The sequence below is a fragment of the Malaclemys terrapin genome, chromosome 17, assembly GCF_027887155.1.
Source record: "Malaclemys terrapin pileata isolate rMalTer1 chromosome 17, rMalTer1.hap1, whole genome shotgun sequence".
NCBI classification, from domain to species: Eukaryota; Metazoa; Chordata; order Testudines; family Emydidae; genus Malaclemys; species Malaclemys terrapin.
The window spans coordinates 13711482-13733733 of NC_071521.1; the positions used below are offsets into that span (position 1 = coordinate 13711482).

The 22252-nt window shown below is 54.9% G+C and overlaps 1 protein-coding gene across 1 annotated transcript in view; it reads right to left on the minus strand.

The window, feature by feature from the left end:
- SH2D3C (SH2 domain containing 3C) overlaps nucleotides 1-9088 on the minus strand; it is a 46876-nt gene extending 37788 nt beyond the window's left edge. Inside the window, exons 1-2 of the mRNA XM_054007896.1 lie at nucleotides 9000-9088; nucleotides 402-441 (exon numbers count right to left, since the gene is read on the minus strand). Of these exons, the coding sequence (XP_053863871.1) occupies nucleotides 402-441; nucleotides 9000-9043 (84 nt within the window). The 5' untranslated portion in view covers nucleotides 9044-9088. The remainder of the gene's footprint in view (nucleotides 1-401; nucleotides 442-8999) is intronic.
- Nucleotides 9089-22252: the final 13164 nt, after the last annotated feature.

Consider the following 22252-nt stretch of genomic DNA (forward strand, 5'->3'; position numbering starts at 1 on the left):
GGGAGCAGCAGGACGCTCCCACTGGGGAAACTCAGCCCTACACAGGCGAGGAGGATGGAGCAGTATAAATAGCAAATGAGGTTCCCAAGCCCTGCATGCAATAAGACACCATCCACAGGCTGATACCTCGGCATCTCTCACTCTGATATTAATGCACCTACTGGAGCAAATGGAATAGGAGAAACAACCAACTTCCTGCAGCGCTGATGGATTTCGACAGAACATAAAGATGCTCCACTCTAGGGGCTCCTGAGAGCAGGCTGCACGCTCCGCCCTGCTGCTGGATCTGAAACGTGGATGCAGCTGGTCTTTAAAGGAGAAGCCGGGCTCCTAAGAGGCCACGCTCGCCCGGTCAGGACAGCAGTGAAAAGACACACAGTAGAAAGGGGAGGGTTTCTTACCTTAACGTATTCACTGCAGGATTCCGGGCCATCAGCAGGGCTAGAAGAAACCAAAAGGCATTAATGACGATCAGAGAGTGACCGCAGAAAAACATGGTCAGTGTGTCCCCAGGCAAGTCCTTTGGTCACCCCGTGACAGACCATCTTGGGGCTGGCCTCAGGGCTTGGGGAAAATGTCCTGGGCTCACCCTGACTCATCCCCCATCAGGCCACTTCCTGGGCAATGCTCCACCAGCAGCTCTGCTTTTGAGCAGCCTAAAGCGTGGTTACAGGGTAATCCCAGCTGGGACTTCCCTCTAGGTGGCTACGTATAGAAGGCGTGCAGAGGGCGGGTTCATGATATAGTACATGCTATATACTGATGGGGCTGTAAGGATAACAGAAAGTCCTAACCGTTGCAGCTACAGGGACTGTGCACATGTTTATTCCCTCTGTTCCCTGTAACACTGAAGACGGACAGGGCTGTTCCTGTCTGAGGCCATGTACTGCCTGAAGGAGGAGGGGGAAGCCCTGGGTCACTCAAGGCTACAGGGCTTTTCCCAGTTGGCAGAATGACCTGACTCGGGCAGGCACCAGAAGTCCTTGTTAAACAGCTAAGAGAACAAACGTGTTTTCATGTGACATTCCCAGAGCCCTGGCATCCCCTTCCCCTGCCCCATCCCTGAGCTCTGGGCGTGGGGCTTAGCGTCCCTAATGCAATAGGAGAAGAATGAGGTCTTTCTTGCAGGATCTCTCCTCAAATCAGCTTGGACGGCGTGAGCCGGGTCAGGCTCCATACGTCTGCTGGGCTCAGTGGGGTCTCTGGAGTTCATGGCCGTTGAGCCAGAACCTTGGGGAGGTGACGCTATTGGGTGGAATCCTTCCAGACCCATAAGGGCTGGGACTGAGGGGGAGAGGAGCAGGCAGACCAGGTGTGGGGGCTCCTTGTGTTTACTGGGGGGTGTGTGAGGGGGGAATGTTCTTGTAATCCCTGATGCCCCCTCCTTACCAGGAGAGGGATGCTCATTTTCCTGTTACTCAGGCCTGGATTTCCATCCTGTTCTGGGAACAGGGAGTCACTGGGACACATGGGCTCATGTGTTTCCTGTACACCTTCCTGCCCTGCTCGGGCCCCAGCTGCTTCCAGCCGGCGCACAGGGGAGCTCTGAAGGGCGGAAAGGGATGGGATGGCAGGCCCAGAATAACTCGCAGGATCAGGGGTCAGCAGCCAGACAGATGGTGCCTCCACCCGCCCTAGGAAGGCTGGTCAGGAAACGCACGCCCCCCCCTCTCTTTCTACACCGTGCCCTGCAAGGATTCAGCCCCACAAGCCAATCTGCTTTCTCGGCTACAGCCTCCTGTTTCTGCTTGGCTTGACGGGACTGCTGGCAGGAGAGGGGCGCAGAGATGGGTATTCACAGGCTCTGTGATGAGCACGCAGCAAGGGCTAGATCCTGCTCCCCTTGACATCAGTGGTGCAGGATGAGGCTCTGTGCTGGCTAGAGAGAGAGAATACTCCCTCCTTCCCATCTGTAACCGGACCCGTGACAGAAGAGGTGCCCTGGGAGGGAGTATTTGCTTAAATACCTAATGAATGAATTAATCAGTGAGCAGGATGGGGACTGAGCCCTGCTGGCTAACACCCCATAATTAACACTTCTTTACTGGCCCCATGTAATCCTGCAGAATTTAAACCTTCACTGAAGTTCCTTGCCCGTATGGCTGCAAAAAGAAACCATTCTGGGTGTGACTCGGTGCACTTCTGTCTGGCTGAGGTTGCACTCAGAGAAAAGCACCAGCCCCTCCACCACATGAGGAAGTTACCCCCTTGAATCTTAAACCTCCACATTGGTAACTGTGTGACAGATTCCCAGATGCTGTAAAGTATCAGGGGGGTAGCCATGTTAGTCTGTAGCTACAAAAACAACAAGGAGTCCGGTGGCACCTTAAAGACTAACCGATTTATTTGGGCATAAGCTTTCGTGGGTAAAAAAAACACACTTCTTTGTGAGGTTTTTTACCCACAAAAGCTTATGCCCAAATAAATCTATTCGTCTTTAAGGTGCCACCAGCTGTGATAGTTATTCTCTTGACACGTCACACCTACTAAAGTGCTTCCACCTTTGGGCTGTAATGCTGCTGTTGTTTAACAGCTCATGGCAACAGTCTACAAGCTTAGGCTAAGTGGAGCAGGAGGCTGTATCCAGTTGAAAGGGCAGGGGTAGTTTAGGGGCATGGAATATGATGGCCTGAGCGGGAATTTGGCCAGGACATTGGCGTGAGCACCCCATTCTTACCAGCAGCAGGGGCTTAGCACTGCAAAAAAATCAAATCAAATCAAAACTTCAGTTTAGTTTCTTGCCTAAAAGATGGCAGCTCCAGCAACCCCTAACATCGTGCTGGAGCACTGGGTAGGGAACAAAGAACACCCCCAACCCCACTTCTGGGGGTCTCTTTAGAGGTCTCCCATCCAAGTCCTGAGCTATCGCAACTGGCCTTAGCTTGTCAGAGCTGTCAGGGTCACAAGGTAACACAGCTGCAAGGCGTGGGACGTGCCCTATAAACTCTCTGGCTTTGCCTACGCTTAAAACTTCACAGCGTAGCTATGGTGGTTGGGGCCTGAAAACGCACCCTCCCGCCCGACGTAGCTGTGCTGACAGAAGCGTGCTTCTGTCGCTGTAGCTAACGGTGTTTGGGGAGGTGGTGGTCCTATGCCCGCTGAAATAGGGGCGGCTACGTCTGCATGGGCTCTGGAGCGCAGCCATAGCCTGGGACTCACTGCTGCTTCCAGTTTAATTTTCCTCTGCATATCGCTGTCTGGTGCCAACTAGTGATCAATTGGGAAACAGCGGTTTATTAAGAATTCCGGCTGGTCAAGGGCGGCAGCCTGACAGCTCTGAAGCGTGGTGCTGAGAGTTACCTTGGAAGGTGGCTATGTGGCCCCCAGGGCATTCTGATACTATGGTCTATGATCCTTGTTGGCTAGAAGTTCTGGGAACAAACAGACTGTTGGTTTTAGCTGCCCATGCGGCAGGGACAAGGCACGACAGGGTCAGTTATCGGAGGTTTAAGGGAGGAGAACCACTCGTTAAGGGCACAGTCCATGCGTGACCCTGGCATCTTGACAGGATCCGTGCATGGCCTTGGCATCTTTGCCTGTATGGAGCCACACATCTGTTAGTCAGTAAAGTGCAGCTCCAGATCCCCTCCCACCTCCAGCAAACCAAGGAGTGATCCGAAAGGCCAGAGCTTTTAATCCCAATCAGACTCACTGAGCCGGGCCAAGGGGGGCGGCCATTTTAATCTTTAAAAAATAAATGGTGACGCTCTTTGCACCCCAGCAGCAGGAGAGGTCAGCTCCCACTCTTTCTGCAGACGGGACCAGTAACCAGGAGAAGATTGGCCGCCCCTTAGAAGGTGCCGCTCTAAGCACGTGCTTGGTCGGCTGGTGCCTGGAGCCAGCCCTGTCTATACTGCACCTTTCATTTTGCAGGGAGTCTGCCTCTCTGCAGTGGCTATTTTGTGAGGCAGAGATGACGCGGACCGTTAGAGACGAGATACGCATGTTGCACTCTCTCAGGGAGACTTTAGTTTTGTTTTTTCCTGTATTATTTTCCCTAATTCCTTCAGGCTAAAAGCAAAGGTTTGTTCTTTGTATGTGGGAAACATCATATCCGGTCTCCCAACACTACTACTACTAATTAATAAGCTAATCAGAGCCCCTGACTCCACTGGGAGGTAGGTGAGGATTATTACCCTCTTTTACAGATGGAGGAATGAGTCAGAAGTGAAATGACTTGCCCAAAGCCACAGAGAGTCTGGGGCAGAGGCTGTGTTAGCCCGCTGGAGTTCCTGGCTCCCAGTCCTATGCTCTTTCCACTAGACCACACTGCCTTGCAGCAGTTGTGACATATACTTAGGGTCAGGTACCTGCTATTCTGTACTGCAGCTGTTAGGAGACAGTGGACATTCTGCCAGAAATCTCTGCAGCCTGTGAGAGCCAGGCATGGGATCTATGCTATGCTCCAGGGATCCTTGTAGTGACTGCCTCATCCATATGTTTATCTCCTGGCTCCAGACTACCACAAAGACTGAATTTAATTCATGTTAAACATTGGGCTGAATATCCACAACAAACCTTCCTGATGGTGGAGGAGTCTCCTTCCTTGGAGGTTTTTAAGGCCCGGCTTGACAAAGCCCTTGCTGGATGATTTAGTTGGGAATTGGTCCTGCTTTGAGCAGGGGGTTGGACTAGATGACCTCTTGAGGTCCCTTCCAACCCTGATATTCTATGACAGGGAGATCTACTGGACTGGGGCCCCATCTCCAGGGGGCGTGAAGGAAGCTCCAGTGTTTGGACTCCAGAGCTAGACTGCACAAAACACGAGTTGCTGCCCAATAGGAGCCCATACTGCACCGACCCCTGGGACACAGGATCTCCCTGACAGGCCGTGACTGAGCGAGGGTTTCCCTACTGACCAGCAGTAGCAGCACCCTAGCAGGTTATGGGGGATTAGCGCCATCCACCCAGCTGGCCACAGAGCAAGCCTCAGTTCCCAGGCTGGTTTCCCTCGGACGCCGGAGCAGGAGCGAGCCGTGGATAACGCTCCTGGAAGAAGGCACAGCCGCGAGCAGGAGAGGACGTTTCCCTTCTCGCTGCCAGCCCAGCTGGCATTTTCCAGGTGATTCCAGGATGTCAGGGCAAGGCTGGGCCTGGGCTGGTGGGGTGTCTACAAATCTGCCCCCTCCCTGCACCAGCTGCGAGCTGGCCTCCTGAGGTGCCGGGTCAGAGAGAGACCGGCTGGGGCTTGGGAATCTGTGAGAAAAAACAAAGGGTGGGGGAAGGGAGACTCCAGGCAGGAAATTGGGAGCATGAGAGCAGCTGGGAAGTGGAATTTAGGAGGGTCTTGCAAGCTTCTCCAGTGCTCTGCAAAGCCATCAGGGCCTATGGCTAATGAACTACAACACTCACATCCCAGCATCCGGTGCCAGAGAGCCCCCACTTCCACTCAGCGCTGGGGAAGAATGAAACCACTATAAATAACCCCTTCTCCTAACTGTAAGCAGATGGAGTGCCTGCGCCTTGGCCCTGGGAGAGGCAGAGGGACGCTAGCGGCCGCAATATGCAGGGAGCTGTGCGACTGAATGGCCAGAGGATTCTTGAATGAGACTCAAACATTCTTGAAGCCTGTCAGAGCGCCTGGGAGAAATTCCAGCGCTCCCTTTGGAATGAGTCCCTGCAGCCCGGGAGCCCCTTCCGACTGGCCTGAAATGCCTCACAGGAGGGAGGGGCAGGCTGAGTGGCACTGCCCCAACGCTTGCAGGGATGCCAGTCAGTGAAGGCTGAGGCGTGTTGGCTTTAGCCCCTCAGCATGGCGCCGTTGGTTCCGAAATTGATTCATATTTACTTCCAACAGCTCCCACTTCGGCTCCTGGCTTTTCACCACGTCCAGGTGCTCCAGCTACAAGCCGCTCCTTGCCTCACCTGCATTTCACAGCCAAAGAGTATTCTTAACATTGTGTGTTCCTCTTCTGCTCTGCGGCATGCTCCAATGGACAGGGCATTGGACTGGAACGCGGGAGACTCTGCTACTGGCTGGCTGGGTGACCTTGGCCAAGTCACTTTATTATTGAGTGCCTCAGTTTCCCCATCTATGAAAATGGAATAACGCTCATTGCCTCCTTTATAATGCACTTTAAGATCCATTGATGAAAAGTGCTATGTATTTGTACCAGGGATTTTGCATTGCAATACAGCTTCTGCAGGGGGCTAGCTAACTGTGTGCTATCACTTTCCTCTGGGAAGCACAGTTTTCACTAGCCCTGTGCGTATCCACTCTTCTCAGAAAAGTCAAATCCCTTTCTTCCAGTAACCTCCTTTTTTTTGCTGCTCGTCAATTGCACCATGAATAATTCGGTCTCTAATTCGTCCATCTGGTCACAGTTCACATTAAGGGTGTTGTTACATGTGTCTTGTAACACACCAGGCAGTGGTCTCAGCTGGTTTCTTGTAAAGAAAACATGCTCGCCCGAGTCACAGTCACGCCTGGCTCAGTCTTCGGGGAATTTCCGAAAGGCTTTGCCCAGCCCTTTGCAGTCCCCTTCGTGCTCCCGTAGGAATGGATCGTGGCTCTGCAATGCCACAGGTAGCAGCCCGGAGGATTTCACCCTCTGACTCCTCTTTCAGCACCACTTGCTCCAAGAAGAAGGTGGACTCATGGCAGTCACTCCTCCAGTTCAGGAAGCTGCACTTGCTCCATTTGTGTGAACGCTTCAGCTTCCCACCGCGTACTAATGCAGGGCCCACAAGCATGCTGGGGAGAGCCTGAACTTTTCTGGACCCACTCACCTGACAATGGTCAGAGTTACAAAGATTAAAAGCCCCTGACACGTGACAGGAACCACTGACTCGGGTGGCTACTGTTACAGGACATGCCCCTGAGGACTATCCATGGGAAGAGGTGTGTATAAATGTTGTTTATACAGGCTCAGCTAGGAAGGGTCAATTCCACCGTTGTAGGATAATACACCAGGGGGAAATGCTGGTCCATATTTCTTTAGGTGGATTATTCCCAGATGGTGTCTTGCCCCTGGTGCAAGAGGAGTGGAGGTGATCCACGTAGGATGGAGAATTTTCCTGATCAGCAGCCTTCCTGGGCTTCCTTCCCGTGGGAATGCTTCAAGGTGAGCTCCGGAACCCAGCATGACTGATAAATCCTCGGCTGCGGCCTCAGTGTACTGGGAGCAGAGATGGATCCAAAATATGGAGCTGCCCTATGTCACATGGGTGCTTGAGAGTGACACTCGGGAAGTAGGACCTTTGGGCATATGGGCTCAAAGGAGAGCATCACCATTCCTAGCTATGGAACTACAGGAGGACCTGTCTGGAAACTGCACTCCACTTGGCACACCTGCTTAACGCACCCCCCTTTCTCCTCTGTTCTGATCCCAGGTTACACAAGAACGATGGTCGCAGCCTAACGCTTGGTGAACATTTGTCCACACTGCAGAACTATGCCACAGTTTGACACCACTCAGGAGGGGACCAGGATCAGAACAGCAGGGGCTGCTGCAGGGCAGGATGGAGGTGCACTAGCAGAGCAGGGCATGGCCCCCGAGAGGAACAGCAGGAGGCGCCGTAGGTCAAGATTAGGGTCCAGTGCTCAAGCTAGGTGCGATCACGCCTGCACTAACAAGGGGTGTGGCAGTATTAAGCTCTAGGGGCAGCGCTGCGGGTAGGTAGCGGGTACGGTCCCTTCCTGCACTGTCCACCGTAGCTTGTATCCTGGAGCTTAGATGCTGCAGTGAGCTCAGATCAGTGCATTAAATCATCGACTATCCGGTGCAATCCTCAGGAACAATGGGGTGAGTTACAGCTGGAGAGTTCACCTTACAGCTGAGCTCCTAGTTAGCATCAGCCAGTACAGGGGAAAGGTGCCTTTGGTATCCAGGGCAGGGACAGCCCGTCACAGCCAGGTAGCCCTGGCCTCCTCTCCCCTTCACCGGGGAAGTGAGACATTCCAAAAAGACTGGGAGGGCAGCTCCGGCTGCAGTTGTCTATGGAATATCTTCCTCTGCGTCCTCACCCAGGGCCCAGCTGCAGCGGCCTTGTGGATAACACCGGGCTTTGTGCGCTCACGGGAGGCACTCAAGAGTCTGGTGTTTCCATGACCTGCCCATGCCCAGCTTGGGAGAGAGCAAGATGCTCCCACCCGCCCAACATCTTGCTCTCCCGTATTCCCCAGCAACCCAGGGAACCCAGCAGCTTCCCCCGTCACACTGGCTCACCCCTCTCCCTGCCCTGGCAATGGGCTCTAGTGGCATGAGCCGCTGAGAGACAAGAATTCCTGCCTCATACCAGCGCTGCCGCCACCTTACCTAGGATGCTGGGCAGAGTCACTGAAATTGTGACGTGCCTCAGTTTCCCCAGGAAACTGGGACCAGTCATACCTGCAGGGCTGGCCAGCACTAACCAGCTCGGCCCGGATCCTGCTCCTGTTTAAGTTAAAGTGACTTTTGCCTTTAATGTCAAAGGGACCCCACTGGGCCGCATCCTGGCCATGTCAGGGGCTAGTGCTGGGGAATTCTCCTTTCCGCCTGCTCGGATCCATTCCTAGCCCAAATCCCCGAGCTAGCAGCCTCTGCTCCCGGCTGTGCAGGTCCATGCAGCCCCTGCCCTGCCTCCTTGGCTGGGCTGGGCCAGGGCCACAGCAAACCCCGGCAGGCGAAGGGAGGGGGCTGCAGCCGGAAAGGGCTCAAGTTCCCCCTTCTGGCTGGGCGCCCTAGGGAGTGATGGGGGGGGTGTCTGCAGGGCAACCCCCACCCCACTCAGCTCCACACGGGGCTCTGGGCAGGGCGCAGGGAGCCGGGCAGGGGTTGGTGCCAGGGTCCCCTCACCCCAGGCCAGCGCCTCACAGCCCCGCCCGCCAGGGGCTGCCCTCCTGCCTGCGCTTTTCGCCCCCCCCCCCCCACGGGTTTGCGCGTCCCACGAGCGAACCTGCTGCCCCGTGGGGTGGGGACAGGCAGGGCCCCCGCCGCAGCCCGGGACGGCCCCCCACCCCCGCTTTGCGCTGTGGTTTGCAGCCCCCTCCTCCGCCCCTGCCCACGGGACACGCTCACCTGCCATGGCCCGGCCCGTGGGGCCTCCTGCCCACCTCGGTCATCGGTGCCGGCTGCCTGCGCTCCGAGCCCGCCAGCCGGAGAGGAAGTTTGAGCGCTGCCCCCTGCGAGCGCTGAACTTGGGGAGGGCTGAGCCGGCCCAGGCCCGCCCCGCTGCCTCTGGCCCGGCCTCCCTCCCTCCCTCCCCTCGCCCGGCTCCCACAGGCTGGGAGAAATTCCTCCCCATTCCCATGCTCCTGGCAGGCCCGGCAGCCCCTTCCCTACCGCACACCGCCTGAGCAAACAAACCCCAGAGCCCTGGGAACTGGACCGGCCCCGGCAGGGGGGCAGGCAGGCGTCTGGGCCAAGCTCCCTGGGAATCAGGAGTGACTCCGCTGGTGTCAAACCGGCACAACAGAATCAGGCCTGGCTCAAGCAGGAGAAGCAAGGGGCCGGAGAAGGAGCTGGTGTAAACCGGTGTCTCTCCACTGGCTTGACACCAGGGAGCCTGGGACATCAGCTGCCGCCGGATCCTGCGGGGACGGGCGGGCGGCAGTACAAACCCCTCCGACCGGGCTGGAGCTCAGAACCCTCTGAACAAGCAAACCCAGTTCCAGGGAGACGGCTGCTGAGTTAGAGACAAGCAATGGGGCTGAATCCCCTAAACCGAGGCCAGTGCCCCTCGTGTCACGCCCACACAGGCCTCCCTCGCACCCGAATCGGGTGGCATCTCGCTCTGCCGTGGACAGGGGAACGCTGAGCGGCAGCACTGGGAGGGTGGTATTGATGCTAAAGGGATGGATCCTGTGCAGCGCTGGGACCTCCTGCTGCGGTTGGGGTGGGTTGTGTTCTCCCCCGCAAGCTGGGCCCTATGGCTGGGCTTCAGGGAGTTGCGGGGCAGGGGAGCAGCCAGAGCCCAGCAAGGCAAGAGAGCCCAGTTCCCAGGGAGAAGGGTTCTGGCTCACACCCGCAGGCTGTGGTTGTAGAGCCCAGCACTGCAGTGCAGGCGTGTGTGTTAGGATGACCAGACAGCAAGGGTGAAATATCGGGACGGGGGTGGGGGGTAATAGAAGCCTATATAAGAAAAAGACCCAAAAATCGGGACTGTGCCTATAAAATCGGGACATCTGGTCACCCTAGTGCGTGTTCACGGGCATGTGCGTTCACAGGCGTGTGTAGTGGGATCAGATGGCCTCAGGGCAGCCAGCCCTCAAAGTGGAGAAGACAAGGCATAGTGCAGCTCCCATTAGAAGGTCACCTCTTTGGGCTGAGTTAAAGGTGAGGGAGGCTTCCCAGGCAGGGGCTGAAATGGGGAGGGCAGGGGGTTGCTGTCCTTTAGGGCTTTGGGGGCCAGGCTGACAAGATCCTACAGTCATCACAAAAGCATGGCGGGCGCCAGCCAGTGCCAGCTGTAACTCCCAGCAGCCGCCCACCCGGCCCAGCTCATCCCCTCCCCGCATTCCAAGCGCGTTCCCAAGCAGAGGCCTCCTTTACAGATTCCACATGGGCTCTAACAGTCATGGTGGAGCCCAGGGCCGGCTCGAGGCAACAGCTTAACAAGCAGGTGCTTGGGGCAGCCAAGGGAGAGGGGCGGCACCTGTGGCAATTCGGGGGCGGCATGTCCCTCACTCCCTCTAGGCGGCTTTTTTTGTTGTTGTTGTTGTTGCTTGGAGCCGGCCCGGTGGAGCCGAGAGGCACTGGGGTGAGGCCCAGGGGCAGCGCTGTCCCTGCAGCAGCTGCAAGTGCCGACCCGTCCCCCGAGCTGGTCGGCTGAACCAGAGACTGGGTACTTTTGAAAGTGACACTCCCCTCCCAGGAGGAGAGGGAGAGGGAGAGAGAAAGGAAAGAGAAAAGGATAGTGCTATGCAATGGAGCTCTCCAAATCCCGCTCCCCCCTTCCAACTCTGCTCCCAGACACGGCGCCCCCAACTCCTGGTGTATTTCTCTAGTGGATCAAACCGACAAAGCCACGACTTGAAACTAAACTGAGAACAAGGCAACGGGAAGCCTGGGTTAAACCAGGCTGCCTGAGACGTTTCCGTCCCGACCGGAAGCAGGAAAGACCAGAAATCCCACGGGAAGCTTGTTCTCATGAAGCCGCCAGCCCCAGGCGGCGGATGCGAAAGGTTAAGCGGCCCCACTTTCCCAGGTGTTTATGTAAGGGAGTGGTGCCTAGGGACTGGGCGACCAGCCTCCTGGGTTCTAGGCTAGCTGTGTGACCGGGGGCAAGTCACTTTGCCTCTTTGTGGCTCAGGTTCCCTTGTTGGTAAAATGAGGATAATACCCCCCTGTTCCCTGGGGGGGTGGGTGGGAAATAGCTGGCAAGCGCCGGGCAGGCAGAATACAGCGTTATTATTACCTCCGGAGAAAATCCATCACTAAATACAAGGGAAGTTGACCCGAGGGGATGCCTCGGAGGGGCTCGATCCTGCAAGGCGCTGAGCGCTCTGGCCCTGATCCAGCCGAGCACTTCAGCATGCACTCGATTTTGAGCATGTGCTTAGTCCAGGACCATTCAGGGGCTTAAATGCTTTGCTGGGTTGGGGCCAGAGTCCTCGGCACCCTGCAGGCTTGAACCCTCGTTCAGCAGCAGAACGAGGCTGCACTGGAGTAGCTGAGCACGCTCACGCTGTGTCTTACCTCCCTTGCGGGCTCTCCCAGGAGGCAGGCGGCAGCTCCTCCTTCGCTCCTTTTCCTTCCAACAGGACGGGCTCTTGCAACAGTTCTGCTTTGGTACAACCAGTTCTAGGAGCTTGGCTAGGCTCCTGGGCTGGGCTGGCAGCGTGTCCCTCTCCCACGCCCCCAGGTGCCTGCCCAGGAGGGGGGTCGTTCCCCGAGGCGTCAGATCCCACCCTGGGCTCTGTTGTGATTGACTCCCCCAGGCTGGGGCCGTTCTTTGATGGCAAAGTCCCCGAGGAAGCATCTGCTGCTGGGGCAGGGTCAGCGGGCGCCGCTGACTCTGGGATGGCTGGTGGGGACGTGCCAGGGGCTCTGCCACCTGTGGTCCCTCTGGCGTGGGAGCTTTGGGAGCTCTTGGTCCGTTTCCCTGCCCCGCTGGGGGTGGTCCTGGGCATTGTCCCCATGTGGCTGTACATGTCGCATGACCTGGCGTAGGGGGATGGGCTCTTGGGCATGGTGTTCAAGTCATCCTGAGTGCTCTCCAGGGTGTCCTCCAGGAAGCTGTTGGGATGCAGGGTCCCCTCCCGCAGGCTCTCTGTGGGGCTGGCGGGGGCGGACACTCGCCGGAGGGTGAAGGTTCGAGGGATGTTGCTCAGGCTTCCGAAGCCTTTGAACTTAAAGAACTCTGGAAAGGAAAAGGAATCGTGAGCTGGGGTTACTCCTGGGGTGGGGTGGCGGCGGGTGACAGGGTCTTGGCATGGGATTGAGAGGGTGCTGAAGGCAGTCTCTGCAGTGGGGTTCTGCCCTCTGGTGTGGGTGTAGCTGAATGGCGTTGCATCCTGAGAGAGAAGAGTCAGACCCAGCCAGCCTGACACCCCTCTGGCCTGCACCTTGGGTTGTCAGTGAGGTAGCATGGCCTAATGGCTAGATCACTGGACTGGGGTCAGGAGCTCGGCTCAGTTCCTGAGTCTGCCACTTTGCTGAGCCGAGGCTTCGGATCTGGCCATCATTTCGCTGATGGAGAAAGGGAGGCACAAGGCGATGACGTGACTGTGCCTAGAACAGCCTCTCGCGCCCGCTGGCAGAACCTGGTTCTTTTCGGCCCTCCTCTTGTTGCCTTTCTCAGCGAGGTTTCTTCCCCCCCCCCCCCCGTGGTGAGAACAGTGGTGAGTCCCAGGGCTGCTTGGCACCATTGTGGTTTTGCGTGTGCTCTGCACAAGTGTGTAATAATCCAGAACTTTAAGGGGCTGTTCAGCTCAGAGCCTGTGCACATTAGTTAAACCGGAGTCCGTGGGGGGGGGACGGGGACACAGCCTGTGAGCGGACGCATCTTCTGTGGGAGGGGCTGGTCATGCTCCAGCAGGGACGTCATGGGTGTCAATTGCAGAGTGCTGGCACTCACCCCCACCTCGTACTCCATCAGGCCCCAATCCTGCCCTCAATGACATCGGGGCAGCACCCCCGTGCATCAGTGGCATAACACCCGTGTCACTGGGGGCGGGATTGGGGCCCTACAAGGGCCTGATTCTCCTCTGCCTTGCACCCTGTCTCATCGACATGCCCATACTTGGTGCCTGGGATCAGGTATACCAACCCCACAGTGGCCACCACTACCACCTGTGAACTCCATTTAGGGCCATAACCCAACGAGCCCTCTCTGCTGGACGAGAGCCTTAGCCCAGTTTTGGGATGAATGATTTGTAATTCCCTTGTTTCTGTTCGTTGGCTGCCCTGGACAGGGAGAGACTTTAACGTGACCTGGCCAGAGGGCCAAGTCACAGGAAGATGCAGACTACTCCAGTGTTGGAGTGACCGTCGGCAGGAGGTGCCCGACAGGGAGAGAGCTGCTACACCACGCTTGGCCATGAGGAGGCACTAGTGGTGAGTCAACCCCTTCACGGTGTGAAATGTAACAGCTCTAATTTGGCAGCATTTTACACCCAGTTTGCATTTCAGTCACCCTGCACCTAAGAGACTATTTCAGTCAGAGAGTGACTCAGCCTTGTGATATGCTCCGCTTCCACATAGAACAGCACCACATTTCTCCAAGATCTAGCTGCCCATACATTCAGCCAGGCAGAACCTGAAACGCTCTCTGTAATACCCAGTCACTCCTGATGATATAATACCCAGGGGTATGTAGGTATGTGGCAGCAGGTGTCCATGAGTGTGTCTATATTTCTGAAGGGGGGAGGGGAGTGTATGTGTGTCTGTCTTTGGTACATGGTGCACCATGATTGCGTATATCAGGGCGAGCGAGACAGTGTAGCTGTGTGTGTGTGTGATAGCGTGTGCGTATGTCAGTGTGTGGGGGACCCTGTGCCTGTGTGTGTATGAGCATGAGTGTATGTTAATGTGGGTGGGACCATGTGCCCGTGAGTGTGTATGTGGGTACGTGTGAGGCCGGGTTGCTGTGTGGATGGGACCATGTGACCATGAGTGTGTATGTTGGTACATGTGGGGTTGGTTTGCTGTGTGCATTGGACTGTGTGACCGTGAGTGTGTATGTCAGTACGTGTGAGGCCGGATTGCTGTGTGGATGGGACCATGTGACTGTGAGTGTGTCTGTCGGTACGTGAGGGGCCGGGTTGCTGTGCGGGTGCCCATATCTATGAGTGTTTTCCTCGGAACTAGTTCAGGGCCCCTTTGCACTCCAGCGCTCGCAGTTCGGCCTGTGTTCAACGAGAAGCGTGTGCTGTGGGAAGGATATTCATCTACCCACTTCCTAAGTGAAGCGAGCGAGCAATTAGAGCCTCTCGATCGCTGTTTTAATCTCCCAGCTGCCACCTGCTACTGCTGAGTGCAGAGCGTTAACCGAAGTCATATTTATAACCCTCACAGGATGAGTTTGCGTTTCACACCCCAGCCCTTTCCCCCCAGCTCTGCTCTGTGGGGTAGCGCAGCACAGGGTCAGAATATCACCCCCCCCTTCTCCTTGTGCACCCCACAAATGAGGGCAGAACACAATCTCGCTGATGTACCCTCAGTGCCAGGGTTGTGCTCTTCCTGTAGCATTACTGTCTCTGCATGCCACACGCATGGTTCAGGGAGCAGGTAATTGGCCTCCCTCTGGGATTGCTGTTTCCCTTCTAGGAGGCTGCAGTGCCGTGCCAATGCAGCATAGCTTTATGCAATGCTGTTACAGGGTTTGGGGCCAGGACACAAGGCAGGAATCACCGGGTGAAAGTCTCTGGCCTGGGTTAGCAGGAAATCAGACTAGTCCCAATGGTCCTTTCTGGCCTCAGAGTCTATGGAACCCTGGTTGTAGCATTACGAATGCGAAGCTTTGTCCTTCTCTACCTCCATTTTTTTTGCAGGATCTCAAAGCATTTGGCAAACAAGACTTGGAAAACCCCGGCAGGAAAACTCAGGTACAAAGAGAGGAAGTGATGTGCCCAAGGTCAGGCAGTAAATTAAGTGGCACAACCACAAGTGACACCAGTTGTCCTGACTCTCAGGCCTGAATTTCACTCCTAGATCAAGCCACCTATAATCTCTTAGTCCATTTCAGAGAAGGGGCTAGCATACGAGGAGAAGGGATTTAACTCACTTTTCTGGTTTATTTGCATTATGGTAGCAGTTAGAGACCCCCACTGAAATTGTGCTGGGGCTGGACAAACACTTAGTGGGATGGTCCCTGCCCTGACACCGTCCAATCTGGACAGACGAAGGCTGGGACACGGAAGCACAGAGAGAGAAAGGGGAAGGCTGCAAGTCAAAGGGAGCGGGGCAGCTAACTGCCTTTGAAATCTCCCCCTAAGCGACTTGCCCAGGGTCATGCAGGAAGCCTGTAGCAGAGCTGAGAAGGGAACCTAGATCTCCTGAGTCCCAGTGCAATGCCTTAACCTCCAGACCACCCTTCTCCTCTGTCAGCTGGGGGAGGGGGCCCTATTGACGGGGAATTGATGGATTTGTTGACAGGGGGCATCCAAAAACCGCTGTGCCCCAGGATGGTTGAGTGGTAAATGCAACTCTGCCACAGACATCACGTCATGACACGGTGCCTCAGTTTCCCTTGTCTCTAAATCAGGGATAATCCTGATTTGACGGGGATGCTGTGAGGCTGGATTAGTACATGTTTGCAAAGCACTGAGTGATCCTGTGGGGGAAGGACAATTCTATGCACAGTCTCAGGGTGGGCACTGAGCATTTGGAAATGAGGAAAATGCAAATTTAAATTCTAGCATCATCATCTCAGGCCAAGTTACATGCGAGGGAGGCTTGCTGGGAAGGAAGTGTTTGAGGGGGCAGAAAATTAAATTATGCTGGGGTGGCTGCTTTTAAGGGCTTCGGGGAAAACCCCAGGTCTTTGGGAAAGAAGAGAGTTCAACCCACAGCTGCTGCTGATTAGTTTCCTCTGAGACCAACTCCAAAGAGCTTATTAGCCCTGTGCACACATCGGGTGAGATCCTGGCCCCAGTGAAGTCGGTGGGAAAACCCCCATTGCAATGAGGCCAGGATTTCAGCCATAGCCTAGACCAGGGGCAGGCAACCTATGGCATGCGTGCCAAAGGCGGCACGCGAGCTGATGTTCAGTGGCACTCATACTGCCTGGGTCCTGGCCACCAGTCCGGTGGCCTCTGCATTTTAATTTAATTTTAAATGAAGCGTCTTAAACATTTTAAAAACCTTATTTACTTTACATACAACAATAGTTTAGTTCTATATTATAGACCTATAGAAAGAGACCTTCTAAAAACGTTAAAATGTATGACTGGCACGCGGAACCTTAAATCAGAGTGAATAAATGAAGACTCGGCACAGCACTTCTGAAAGGTTGCTGACCCCTGGCCTAGACACACTGGAGTCAGTCTGGGTTCACTCCATTGTTCCACACAGTCCCACCACGACCCGTGGCTGGGGTCCCACCTGCTGCTCCGTCCAGGTGCGGGATTAAGGGCAGTTCAGGAGCCCCCATGGTGCTCAGGGAGGCAGGCGGAGGGGGGTGGGGGGGCAGGAGGAGAAACACCTGTCCTGTACTTCTCTTTGCACCCGATTTCACACTGGATTAAACCAAACTGGTCCCAGCTCAACAGTTCAGTTCAATTAGGGGCTTATCAAGTGGATTATTATGTATACCTCAACCTGCGAGAGGTGGGACTAGACACCCACTCGGCCCCATCGAAGCAAATCCAGCCCCATCCCAATCAGCCCAACCGAGAGCGAAACAACAGCGGCTCTTGCTCTGAAAGGCCAGTGAGAACCTGGCAGCCACGAAACCCACGGACAATATGGGCCGTTTGCATCCTCCGCTGGTGCGGTTGGAAGCAGCTCCTGGGCCAGCTCCCACCGGACCAGTGCACAGCCCCACGGGGGATGGGGGGGCGGGCTGAGAGACACACACACACACACACACACACACACACACAGAGGCTCCCCACATGCAGCGCTCTCCCCCCACAGCCCCTCCAGTCCACCTCGCCCTGCTTTAAAGCTCTGGCTGTCAGGCTCAGACAGGCGCGTTCCCCAGAGCGACTTACTGAATTTTTTGAAGGCCCCTTTCTTCTGGCCCTCTGCCATCGTCAGCTTCTGATGGAGCCACCAAAACGAAGCAGATCTAAGTTTATAACTTTCCCTACGCCCTCCCCTCCCTTCCTCTTCCCCCGCCCCCCCCCTCTCTCTCACTCAGCATTTCCTCTATCTTTAATAAATGTCATAATGCATCACCTACTCACAGCCCCTGTCCCCTCCTCTTGCTGTCACCACAGGGGATAACACCCCCTGTTGTCGCCGGCTGCCCTGCCTTCGACTCAACCACAGGCACCAGAGGAATCGTGATCTGTATTTTGCTCACACCCGATCAGGACCAGGGCCCCATACAAACACATAGGAAGACAGGGTCCAGGCCCCATATCTGCTCTTGCGTTGGCCAGGAATCAAAGCAGGGTCTTCCAGGCTGAGGTGGGGGAGGGGGGGAAGGTTATCCTGCAACCACCAGGGCTTTTTAACCCCAACCCTGCAAAGTGATGTCCCTGCCCTCGAGGATCCAGCTAGCTGGATTACAGCCAGCTGCGCAGATAGTGAGAGATCCTCCCGACCCTCGATTGCTCTGGCCATCAGGGCACAAGAGGGGTTTCTGCGGAGAGAATGTGTCGTCCGGCTAGTGACATTGGACAAGGGGGAATCCTGACAGCTCCTCTTCGGGCCGGATCCCATTCCTACTGCGCTTGGCCCTGCACAGCGGAGGGTTGCTGCTTGGGAGGAGCTTGCTGTTGGCTGGGCAGAGGAGGTGTTGACATTTGTCAGGTTGATATTGCCCTTCTGAGCCCAGGGATTAAGCCATCTGGCCCCGTCATTGTGGTCTGAGTTGCAAAACAAGACAAGGGTGACAATGCGGGCAATGACAGTGTAATAAAAATGCACATTCCCAATGGGTCCCTAAGTGCTTTTACAAGCTTTACTTACTGATTGCACCTTGCAAACAATGGGACCTTGCTCCTTTACACTGGAGTACATCTGGAGTGACTGGGTACCCATATTGACTGGGTACAAGTCACCTCAGGAAGCGATGCAGAGAGAAAGTTTCATGACACCTTAAATGACTGCTTCTTGGAGCAGCTGGTCCTGGAACCCACCAGAGGAGAGGCAATTCTTGATTTATTCCTAAGTGGAGCACAGGATCTGGTCCAAGAGGTGAATGTAGCTGGACCGCTTGGTAATAGTGACCATAATATAATTAAATTTAACATCCCTGTGGCAGGGAAAACACCACAGCGGCCCAACACTGTAGCATTTAATTTCAGAAAGGGGAACTACACAAAAATGAGGAGGTTAGTTAAACAGAAATGAAAGGTTTCAGCGGGGTAGCCGTGTTAGTCTGTATCAGCAAAAACAACGAGGAGTCCTTGTGGCACCTTAGCGACTAACACATTTATTTGGGCACAAGCTTTTGTGGGCTAGAATCCACTTCATCAGATGCATGGAGTGGAAAATCTGTAGGGAGGTATAAATACACGTCAACTGTTGAGAATAGCCCACTTCCACCTTAATTGAATTGGCTCGTTAGCACTGACCCCCCCACTTGGTAAGGCAACTCCCATCTTTTCATATGAGGTGTATTTATGCCTCCCTACTATATTTTTCACTCCATGCATCTGATGAAGTGGGTTTTAGCCCACGAAAGCTTATGTCCAAATAAATGTGTTAGTCTCTAAGGTGCCACAAGGACTCCTCGTTTTTTTTTAGAAATTAAAGGGTACAGTGCCAAAAGTGAAATCCCTGCAAGCTGCATGGAAACTTTTTAAAGACACCATAATAGAGGCTCAACTTAAATGTATCCCCCAAATTCAAAAACATAGTAAGAGAACCAAAAAAGAGCCACCGTGGCTAAACAACAAAGTAAAAGAAGCAGTGAGAGGCAAAAGGCATCCTTTGAAAAGTGGAAGTTAAATCCTAGTGAGGAAAATCAAAAGGAGCAAAAAAACCCTGGTTTTGTTCATACCCATCAATCTTAATGAGGCTTTAATTCAGCCCATACCCAGGTTTCAGCCAGCACATAACAGTATTTTGAACCCTGAAGGGATGGCAGGTGAGGAGGACAATCTAATCCACATTCTACCCACCCAGATGCCCACAGTGGAGTGGCTTGCACGGGTAGAACAGTATTTAGCCCATTTAGTGGAACCAGGCGGTGAATCTGATCTCGCTTCGATGGTTCGGTTCGTGAGTTCCTACAGTGGAAGTAGGTGTGAACCATTGAGCCCAGTTATGGTCCCAGGAGATGCTGCCTCACACCCAAACGGAATCAGGTTTTACACGAGTGGCCAGCTCAGCAGAGATCAGAAACGGGGCTTCCTGGGTGGCAGCGAAGGGTGGCCAGTGGCGAGGTTGAAGTGAAGGTTGGTTAGGCAGGAATCGATCCAACAGGACTGTAATCGGAGGAGCGTTTTGCGCCGTCTCCGGGGGCCAGACGAGGGGGCTGTGTTCCCCACAGCTGGGGCACCTCATCTTGTCTGTGCAGTTTAAACAGCATCCGGCTGCAGCAACAGCCGCGCTGCGTGGAAAGAGAGTGTGGCATTCCAGCATGCCGAGTGCTTACCCATCCCCAGGGGAGCAGTAGTCCTGGAACGATCCAGATGCACAGTGCATGGGGGAAAGGGAGACCAGCCCTTCTGGTCCAAAGGTCCGAGCTGGTGGGATTAGGCTCCTGCTCTCTGCAAACCCGGCCTGGGTAGTGTAGGTCAGAGCCAGGCTTAACACCAGAGCATTGCTGGGCCTGGGGAATGGGGGAGGCTTTGTACCAGGCGCGATGGCAGTGCAGAGGGGGGGACGCAAACTCCTCTGGACATTAGGGCCAAAGAATTATCCACAGGACACTCTGGCCAGAGACTGTAGGGGAAACGACAGTGTCTGGGAACCAGCCTCCAGCTTTTCTTTGGCAGTTGGGTGGGGAGAACACTTTGGGGCGGGGCGGGGGAAGGTGTGTTCATGCAGATGGGGACGAGACAGGTACCTCAGAAGGGGCCTTTGGGAGGGTGGTGCTGAGAAGACAGGGCCATGTGGTGGATGGAGGGTTGTGTGTGGGGTGGGGTGGGCCAGGAGGCAGGGGAAGGAGGTGGATGCGGGTGCATGGGAGGGGGCTGGTGTGGTGTTTGGAGCGCTAGGGGGCTGGTGTAGCCCGTGAGAGGGCTGGGCACCACCCCTTTCAGTAGCACGCTGTTGTGGTAGGCGGGCAGAGTTGCCGTTGCTGGAGAGCGCTCGTTCATTATTAGCATGCCAAGAGGTGGGCGTCACCTGCGACCCCCCCATACCACAGTCACCCGCTCTGTCCTGATGGCTGCACGTGCTCCCTGGGACACTGAACTTCGTCCGCCTGCTCCCCTTCTCCTTGCTGGGAAAGTGGCCTGTGCGCTCCTTGCCTCTCAGAGCCAGGCCCGGCATGCACACACAGCTGCCGAGCGGCAGCTGGGCTGGCCGGGATTGAAAGGGCCTGTAACCCGATCGGCATTTCCCACGCTGGGTCAGAGCCGGGCAGGGCTAAACCCACAGGCCAAACGCTGGGGAATGTGTTACTGAGACGGGAGGGCAAAGCAGCTGTTGTGGGCTAGGATATCTGCCAAGCCGACCTGTTAGAGAGCAGAGTGGGGCACCTGGAGAGGGCCTGGGCTGCAAATATCCATGGCTGGGCTGGGCGGAGCTATTGCTGGTCATATCAGGGCTGTCACCACACCAGACACAGTCACAGTAGCTCACTGCTACCTGTGGGACACCTGGTGTGTGGAAGATGCTTCCATCACACTAGGTTCTAGGCTGAATCTGGGGAGGCCCCTGGAGCACTGTGGGATTCTTTTATTGGACTTGGATTAGATTGTCCTCACCTGCCATCCCTTCAGGGTTCAAAATACTGTTATTTGCTGGCTGAAACCTGGGTATGGGCTGAATTAAAGCCTCATTAAGATTGATGGGTATGCACAAAACCCTTCAATTAACATAACGATAAGGATAATTAGTCACAGTCCCCCACCTAAGACAAAAGGGTTACGTGAACCCGCCCAGGAGATTTGGACTGTGTGGGCAGAGTGGTTTTTGCGGCTGAGTATTGTTTCGCATAAGGGGATGGGAAGGGGAATGTGAGGAAAAGTTGAACACAGAACCAGACAGAGAGCCTGAAGCAGCAGCAGAAGCCTGATAGCATGGTTTGACCCTGAGATAAACTGGCATGTCTACACATACAGCACTGCAGCTGCACCGGGTCTGGTGAGGATGCTGTAAGCTGAAGGGAGAGAGCTCTGCTGTCGGCATAATAAAACCACCTCCGTGAACGGCAGACGCTCTGGCAGTGGGAGAAGCTCTCCCACCGAGCACTTACGTCGGTATAACTCACATCACTCAGGAAGTGGTTTATTAGTGACATAAGTTATACCGACATAACATGCGGTGTGTAGACGTAGCCATAGAGAGAGGTTCTGGAGCTGGGCTGAAAAGAGGCTAAGAAACTGCTCCTTTTGCCTTTGGTTCCTCCTGCACTCGGAGCAGCAGGACTTTGTTTATTCCTTGTAAAGAAGCAAGATGTGTCAAAGCAAAGCCAGACTCCAGAAGCAATTTCTGTTCCCAGCTTGGGCATCCCCAGGGCTCCAAACTTGGGTCAAAAAGAGGCAACTATACTTAGTAAATAACAGCAAGACTTTGCATTTCTCCACCACCTTTGATCGGAGGCTGTCCATGTGATTTACAAAACCAGGAATTCATCCTTGCTAGGCTCCCCTTGAGAGAGCTAATAAATGGCTAAGCGGAGGAACAGAGGTTAAGTGACTTACCCAAGGTCATGCAGGGAATTTGTGGCAGGATTGGGATTTGAACCCAGAGCGCCTGAGTCCTAAAGGAATGCCTTGAACACAAGGCGCTCCATACCACTTTCCGCATACACAGTTTTGGTGTCATGGCGTGAAAGTCTTGGCATATGTGGTGCTTTCAAACAGCCTCGTTTGCCCAGGACTCAGCCTGCAATCTGTATATGTCACAGCTCTGATTTATGCAGGTGAGGTGAGTCAAAGAGGAGGTAGTACAGTGCTTTCCATTTGCAGGGCGATCGATGGCCTCTCAGTCCGTGGCACCTAAACCTACAAAGCTGCTGAAAGCACAAGGACAATGACAGGCAGGTTGTTCGGCTGAGTGTCGCTCAGCCCCAGGGCAGATTGGATTTTGGTGGATAATAT